This window comes from Buteo buteo, chromosome 23 (genome assembly GCF_964188355.1).
Source record: "Buteo buteo chromosome 23, bButBut1.hap1.1, whole genome shotgun sequence".
NCBI lineage: Eukaryota > Metazoa > Chordata > Aves > Accipitriformes > Accipitridae > Buteo > Buteo buteo.
In genome coordinates this window covers 7,662,580-7,670,775 of record NC_134193.1, presented here as the reverse complement: position 1 = coordinate 7,670,775, position 8,196 = coordinate 7,662,580, and the positions used below count along the sequence as shown (strand labels likewise).

Sequence of the window (8,196 nt, the reverse complement as noted above, 5' to 3'; positions counted from 1 at the left end):
GTTGGATGTTGGGGGATGCTGGGGGGATGTTGGGGGATGCTGGAGGGATGTTGGGGGATGTTGGGGGATGCCGAGCTGCCCAGCTTGGGCGCTGGCGCATCTCCGCAGAGCTTGGCAGCCTCCCCGGGTGCGGGTGGGTGACCAGCAGAGGGCCTGGCTCTGCCGCTCCCCACCGCGGCTTTTATTCTGCCCAGAGCTCTCCGGAGAGCCCAGAGCAGCGGCCAGAGCCGGACAGACCGGCTGCTCCTCCGGACGGCTCCCTCGCTGCCCGCAGCCCCGGGGTCCCTGTGCTCGGGGCTGCTCTGTCTCCAGCCACACGCTTGCTCCGGAGGGTGCGGAGGGGACCATGCCTTCGCCGCCACCACTTGTTCTCCTGCTGCTGATGCTGCTGGCTCCAGGGGCTGCAGCGATACAAGGCAGGGCTGGGCAGCCTGGGGAAGGCAGCACCCACCATGGCCAGGGTGTGGACGAAGGTAAGATTCTGCCGACGATTTCCCAGGACGATCTAGAGGTCCAGGTGATGAAGGAGAGACTGCGCCGGGGGACAGAGGAGGATTCCAAGTTGGTGCAGCAGTACGTGCCGGGGGTGCGGGTGGAGTTCCCGCGGCCCCTCAACTCTGCCAGCCTGCACCCAACTAAGGCCCTGCTGCCATCCAGCACGGACCCATCTGAGCAGCAACAAGGGGTCCCCACAGACGGGGAGGGGGCAGAGCCTCGAGCCAACCTCACTACCGTGTCCGACAAGCGGTTGCAAATCCAGAACCCTTTGTACCCGGTGACAGAGAACTCCTACAGCGCCTATGCCGTGATGTTCCTGTCCCTCATCGTCTTCGCAGTGGGCATCATTGGAAACCTCTCCGTGATGTGCATCGTATGGCACAACTACTACATGAAGAGCGCCTGGAACTCCATCCTGGCCAGCCTGTCTTTCTGGGACTTCCTCATCCTCTTCTTCTGCCTGCCTGTGGTCATCTTCAACGAGATCACCAAGAAGAGGCTGCTGGGGGATGTGTCCTGTCGCATTGTGCCCTTCATGGAGGTAAGGGGCTGCACAGGGCCCTGGAGGGCTCAAGGACTCGGCTCTTCTCTGCCTCTTGCTTTGAGGGTAGTCCATGCTGCTCATGGCCTGGTGCAAGGGCTGTGTGCCCCAGAGATCCCCATCATGGGGGACAGCAAGGAAGCGAGGGAGGGTCCCAATATTGACCTTCCCTTTGCCTCTTCTCCGGGCCATTCCTCAGGCTCTGCAGCCAGCACCAATGCTGCCAAGGCTGGGAAGAGCCCGTGAAACCCTCCTTTGTCCAGCCAGCACAGGGACTTCTGTCAGTGGGGTCCCTCTGTCTGTCTGTCCCTGTCCCAGCCTGACACCCCCCACAGTGTGCTGGCCCAGCAATGGCCATGGTGGGCTGCTGCTGATGGCCCCAGGGCAGGGGGCTGCAGGTGGGGCAGTGCTGAGCACTGCTGGGGTGGGAGACCCTGGGAATTAGGTTTGGGAACCTGAGATCTTTGCTTGTCAAGCCTCACATGTGATGGGTTGGCCACATTCAGGGTGAGCTGGGGACCCACTGAGAAGGCTACAGGGACTGTGGTGACAGGGGAAGGCAGAATGAGAAAAAATGCCCCAGATGGCACGATTTTGCATGGTCCTGCTCTTGCACTGAAAACAAACCCTCGCTGTGGGGCATCTCCATCCTGCAGGGATGTCTGGAATCAGGCTGCTCCCCTCCGTGCCCATGTACAACAGACAGACCCAGCCTGCCTGTGCATGTTTTCTGGGGCTCCAAAGCCCAGTTTATTGAAGAAGGGTGCAAACACAAGGTTGAACCAGATCAGAGACAGTGTCAGGTCCTTGGAGACCCTCTCAGGCTTGGTCAGGCCAGATGGGGTTCAAAATCTGCCTGTCCCACTGACAGTGGTCACAACATATGGAAACCAGCTGCAAGCTGAGGCCAGGGCTTGTGCTGGAGGGCCAAGGACTGCTGCCCTCCCTCTGCCCAAACCTGATCAGGTTGTATGGGAGCACTGACACCCCTTGGCATCCATGTCCAGGGCAGCCCTGCCCTCCCAGGGCTGTCACCATGCCGAGTTGAGACCTAGCCTTCTGTCATCACCAGACCTGTCTGTGCCCATCACCAGGACTCAAGCCTGCTCAGAGAAATAACAGCTGGAGGGGGCAGAGAGCAGGCCTTGGCACTCAGACAGGGAAAGCTCGTGGCCACAAGGAGCTTGGTTATTACAGGCAAAGAAATGGCCCCGAGGCATTGATGTGTCCCATCACAATCCCCTCCCCAACATCACCCTCCCTGGTCCAGCTTCTGCTGGAGAGTGGGACCCACAGTGCTCTCAGGTGCAGGACCTGGCTTCATCCTGCTCCCAGGGTGGCTGGATTATCCTCTCCTGCTTCACCCAACAGCAGCTACAGGTTAGGGTGACTCCAGCATGGACTAGGGGAGTAGACATCGGCCTGCATGGGCTGGCACGACCCCCACTGCCAGGGCTGCGAGGTGAGCAGGTCTGAGGCCAGTGCTGCCACCAGTTGTCCTGCTCTGTCCTGCTGCTCCATGCTGCGCGGGCACAGTGACAGTCAGCTCCCCAGTGTCAGTGCCTTTGCAGAGGGTTTGCAGGGGCACAGGAGTCCCTGGACATTCACATATGGCTTGGCTGTGCAGACTCCTAGCAGGGGACCCCGGCAATGCCACTGGGTCCTTTGGGCGCAGGTCTGGGGTGATGGACCCATACCCTGGGTATCCTGCCAGGCACAGCCCTAAACCTGCAAGTTACAGCCCAGAGTGACAATGTGGTGTTTGCTAGAGGACGTGTGCGGCCCCCACCTCTCCGCACTGTCTCCCCAGCTCAGGAAGCAGGAGCTGCTCATTTCTGCAGGTTTCCCACCCCAGCCTCTTACTAAATGAAATGTTTGCCCCATCCCTATCCTCCGCCTCAGGCCCCTGATGTTGCAGCCAGGTGGAAGGAGGACTCAGAGAGGGGCAGGAGTATGGACCCACATTTGCCCAGGCAGGCAGACTCAGCACCCCAGGTAGGGATGGGAAGAAAAGAGTGGTGTCCCCAAACCAGACCCCTGCCTGAGGAGTTACTGCCACAGCTTGTCTCTGAGTTGCTCATGGGCTCCCTGGCCACGTCCCTGTGGGAGATCCCCGTGGGTAGCACTTCCAGGTACAGTGATTTGGCAGCACCAGGGTGACCGTGGGACAGCTTGGTCCCCGAAGGAGGCAGGAAGGGTGGTGGGATGTTGGGGCTGCTGAAGGGTGGGCATGGCACAGCCCTGGGAAGGCAGGATGGTCCACCCAGGAGGCTACTGCCGCTCTGCCACCCCAGCTGCTGATCCTGCCTTGCCCTCCTGCCTCCGGGCCCCAAAGCAAAGGCAGAAAGGAGCTTCAGGGCTTCTCTGTTCACCTGGGACCCAGCACCAGGCACCCTTCAGGCTGGGTGGGAGGACATGGCCAGGCCCGAGCTAAGTCCCCAGCAAAGAGTCAGCCACAAGAGGGGAATCAGTCTGCAGTCCAGTAGTTAAATGTCCAGTCTTTCTGTATGGGACTGTGCAAGTGTTTCAGACTGCTGGATGGAGCAAATCTGTCCTCCTCTTTGTGGCTTCTCAAGTGCCCTGTGGGGGGGCACAAAGCCAGGTTTTTGGAGCAGAGCTAGCTACATGGAATCCTGGTGACAGGCAATGTGCCTGGGGTGACCAGTGGCACCAGCTGCACGCCTGCCAGGGCACTGGGGAAGGATGCTCTGCCATGCCTGAATTACATGCCAGGACTAAGGGGAACGAGGAGAGACAGAAGAGCCTGTGGCAGGTTGTAGGGGAAGAGGAGAGGCAGCAGCACAGCAGCGCTGGGAGCGCTGCAGGTGCCAGCCAGAGAGCTGGGCAAGTGTGCTGGGTGCTGGTTGTGGGGCAGAGCAAGGGTGCTGGATGCTCAGGGTGGCTCTGGGCATTGGGCAGAGGAGCTGGGACTTGAGCAGCGTTGTTGGGCAGTGGGGCTATGTGCAGGATGGTGATGCTGGGCTAGTGCTCTAATGCTGTGTCTGGGGGGCTGCTGTTGCAAATAACTGAATGGTGGTGCTGGGTGCTTGGCATCAGTGCTGGTCATGAGCTGCTGAAGGGGCCAACCCGGGACCGCTGAAGAGGCTGGGGTGGTGGGGAGGGGGCAGTGCCAGACCTGTTTTGGGCCGCTACCCAGGCATCATGCAGAGCCCTGGGAGGTTTTCTGAGTGCTGGGAAGGTCCTTCGGCACAGGGTGACGTTTGATGGCTTCGTGAGGCCAGGAATGGCCACAGGGCTGGGGGCACCAGCATGTGACTTTGCCATTCTCCTGTGCAAGGGCTGTGGGACTTGGCTCTGAGCAAAGCTGCAGCTCTGGGGCTGGGACCTTGAATGCTGATTGTGAGCCTCAGTGCCTTGCCAGCCCTCCCAGAGCCACCACGATTCCTCGCCTCCTTTGGCCTCTTCCCTTTGGCAAATGGGATGTTTTTCCTGCCATTCTCAATGCAGCGGAAATTGCCCCAAGCTGATTTGTGACAATGGCACCTTCAACTCGTTTGGCCTGTCTGGGAAGCAGGCAGCAGCTCTGCAGAACAGGACAGGGACAAGCCAGCCTGGGGCAGCTTGGGGGGCCCTTGGGGACCCTGGGAAGGTGCTGGTGGGTGTGACGGTCCCTGCTTTTCCTCCCCAAGAGCCATCCAGAATAGAGGAAGAGCCTGAGGGACAATCCTGCTATTCCTACCCTGGCTGGACAGACAGACAGATATCCTGCAAAGCTTCTCCCTTCTGCAGAAAAGGGAGCTGGGCAGGGACAAATGGGTCAAGGGACATTTTTATCCACTGCCCTTTCAGGAGTCACAGAAAAGTGGCTCTAACCCTGGGATGCAGCCGTAGGCTGTGACCTCTACAACCTTGGAGGAAGGGGCTCCAGCTGTGGTCTTGGGTACTCAGGGGTTTGCCACCAGCCTGGTAAAGTCAAGGCCCCCATGATGTCCCTCCAGCAAGGCCCACTTGTTCTGCCTCCCTCCTCGCCAGGTATCATCGCTGGGAGTCACCACCTTCAGCCTCTGTGCCCTGGGCATCGACAGGTTCCACGCGGCCACCAGCCCCCAGGTCAGTGCCCGGCCCATCGAGCAGTGCCAGTCCATCATCGCCAAGCTGGCTGTCATCTGGGTGGGCTCCATGACTCTGTCAGTGCCGGAGATCTTGCTCTGGCAGCTGGCACAGGACACGTCGCCTGTGTCCGGCGTCATGACAGAGTATTGCACCATGAAGCCCTCGTCCAACCTGCCCGAGTCCGTCTACTCACTGGTGCTCACCTACCAAAACGCTCGGATGTGGTGGTACTTTGGTTGCTACTTCTGCTTGCCCATCCTCTTCACCGTGAGCTGCCAGCTGGTGACCCGGAGGATCAGTGGCACGGAGAAGAAGACCGAGTGCCGAGGAACCAAGCACACCCAGTGTGAGAGTCACTTGAACTGCACCATCATCGGGCTCACCATCATCTACGGGCTCTGTACCACCCCTGAGAATGTCTGCAACATTGTGGTGGCCTACATGTCCCCTGATATGTCCAAGCAGACCTTGGACCTGCTCAACCTCATCAACCAGTTCTTCCTGTTCTTCAAGTGCTCGGTAACGCCCGTCCTGCTCCTGTGCCTCTGCAGACCCCTGGGCCAGGCCTTCATGGACTGCTGCTGCTGCTGCTGTGAGGGCTGCAGCCCCGACACTGCCTCCAGCGAGGGCAGCGCTGACAGCAAGCTCAAAACAGAGATGTCCTCCTCCATCTTCTTCGACAAGCCTCGGGAGTCCCCTCCACCCCTCCTGGCCCTTGGCACACCTTGCTAAGTGCCACTGGGGAGCTGTAGAGATCATTCCACCACCTTCTCCCAAGACCAAACATTGTTTTGCCATTAGTGCCTGTGTCTGGATGTGGAGCAAGCAGAAGAGACAGCTCAGGGGGCTGTGCCATGGGCTTCAAACCCCATGTTGGGCAAGTGGGGCTTCAAACCCCAGGCCCCGTGGCTACATTGGCAGCCTTCTTGCCTCTGCCCAAAGGCCAGCAAGGACATCAGCACCCTCCTGTCCTGGCTGCCTGGCCAGGCGCAGAGGGGTTGCTGCCCTGGAGATGGAATTGTGCCAGAAAGGTCCCATCTGAAACTATGGAGGGTTTCCATGGTGGCTTGCAGAGGACATAGCAAACACAAACTGCCCTCGTCCTGTCCCATCCCCTCCTGCCAGCCCCCTCCACAGTAGGAGAAGGTCCCAGTGACTATATCCCACTGGATCCAAGCCACTGCCTTTGTACGAGCTCAATAAACCAGTAACCTAGAGCATGTTGCACATGCAGCCGTCCAGCACCACCAAGCGAGCCCTGGGGAGCGAGCACTTGGGGCTTGGATGGCTCTTCCCTAAAACCTGGGGGCTCTTGGGTGGGCATGGGCAGCTGGGGGGGCATGAGGGCACAAAAGCAGCTGTGCCAGGTCAGGTGGCACCTAAGGGAGATGGGGAAAGGCCCCCAGCCCCTCTGCCTCCCTCCCTCTGGGGTAATGCAGAGCGAGCTGGTGCCAAGTCAGCCCCTGTGAGGGTCCCCTCCAAAGCACTGGGCTTGGGGTGGTTTGTAGGACTCAAACTGGCCCCAGTCAAGCCCAGCCAGCTCAGCCCTGGGGCTGAGGTGCTCTGCAGCCTGCAAGGCAGCTGGTTGCCCACCTGTACCATGCAGGACCAAACTGCTGCTGCTGCTGCACGGTGCTGCTGTGCAGTGATGGGGGGGCCATGTGGGACCACCACCCCAGCACCCCCTGGGGAGCTGATGGGGTGAGCGCATCTCATCCAGACAGCCCTGTGCAGGCCTCCTGGCCTTCATCCACCTGCCCATTGCGGGGACAAAATCATCCCGGCATGATGGTTTCAGGGCATCAGGGTTTCCAAGCCCCACATCCACACCCCAACCAAGGCTCCTGCAACCAGGGGGGCTTCGGGGAGCAGCCGTGGCGGTGGGATTGGGCTGAGGACAGGCTGGCCATGCCGGCCCCGTCCACTGGAGCTGTTAAAGCTCCTTGTCCTGCCGCTGGCACCCGCCCCAGCCCATGAAATGCCGGGGCGAGGGAGACGGTTGCTACGGCCGGGTGAATGCAAGGGGCTCACTGTGGGCTTTGTGTGGCATCAACACCCACCAGGCTTTGCTTTCACAGCCCCGTTTCCAGGGAAACAAAAGCCCCAGTTTTCTTCCAAGAGCACAAAACTGGGTTTTCCCTTTCCTCCCCCCTGCCAGTGCTGGGCCCCACAGTTGGGGAGCAGCTGGGGAAAAAAGGGGTCTCATCCTGGCACAGGGATGGAAGTGGGGGAGCAAAGCCCAGGCTGCCCGCCATGCCCTCAGCCCCTTGCATCCCCACAGGGCGAGCGAGGTCCCTGTGGGTGTTTGGTAGCAGTGGGAGGAAGGGAGCGGGGGACAGCTCTCATGCGCTTGGTCCGTGCTGCTCCGTCCTGAGCCCCAGCCAAGGGCGAACAAAGCCGGGCTTGTTGCTGTGGCCCCGCAGGGCTGGATGCGTGGGGAGGAGGAGAGCCAGGCGGGGGGCAGGGAGGGCACAGGCAGCACCATTGCAGGCAGCACCATCAGCATGGGCTGTGGGCAACACATGGCCCCATAGCAGCCAGAGCACCCCATGGGCTGGGCTGAGCCCCAGCCCTGGTGCCAGCCCCCGTGCCCGGGTACCCAGGCAGACTGCCATAAGGCACAAAGCACAGCCCTGGGGAGGATCAGTGCAGGGGGCCAGCCCCCAGAGGACACGGGGCAGGGGTGCCCCTGCCAGCAATGGCCACAGGCCCCAGGAGGGGGCTGGTGTGGGCAAGGGGGCCAGGAGAGGAGCAGGAGCCCTGCGGCAACCCCGCTCCAAACCCAGCATCGACAGAGCCCTGTGGCAGTCGTGGGGCTCGATGTGGGGGCAGAGGAAGGTCCGGCAGCAGCGATGGCCACAGCCAGAGGTCTCTGAGCTCGTCTTCGCACCCAGGCCAAGGAAACGAGGCATTCGGAGCCATCAGAGTTGGCTTTGGCACCCCTTGGGTGAGCATGACCATCTGGGTGTCCGGTGCTGCCTGGGGGACAGGAACCCCCCGCCTTACACTCTAAGGCATGGGCACAGCACCAAGGAGGGACGGGTGGCAGCGACGGCGAGGAAGTAATGTGACTGCAACCACAC

General features: G+C 60.8%; 1 protein-coding gene across 1 annotated transcript; it reads left to right on the top strand.

Moving 5' to 3' along the window:
* Positions 1 to 232: 232 nt before the first annotated feature.
* On the top strand, positions 233 to 6,323 carry GPR37L1 (G protein-coupled receptor 37 like 1). Its single transcript, XM_075054932.1, has 2 exons — positions 233 to 1,039; positions 5,033 to 6,323. Exons 1-2 carry the CDS (start codon positions 347 to 349, stop codon positions 5,843 to 5,845), a joined length of 1,506 nt encoding a protein of 501 aa, XP_074911033.1. The 5' UTR covers positions 233 to 346; the 3' UTR covers positions 5,846 to 6,323.
* Positions 6,324 to 8,196: the final 1,873 nt, after the last annotated feature.

Excerpts from the sequence above, each read along its gene's own strand:
- GPR37L1 (XM_075054932.1), top strand. The coding sequence starts at position 347 with ATGCCTTCGCCGCCACCACTTGTTCTCCTGCTGCTGATGCTGCTGGCT. Across the intron at positions 1,040-5,032 it reads GCATTGTGCCCTTCATGGAG|GTATCATCGCTGGGAGTCAC; the intron begins GTAAGGGGCTGC and ends CCTCCTCGCCAG.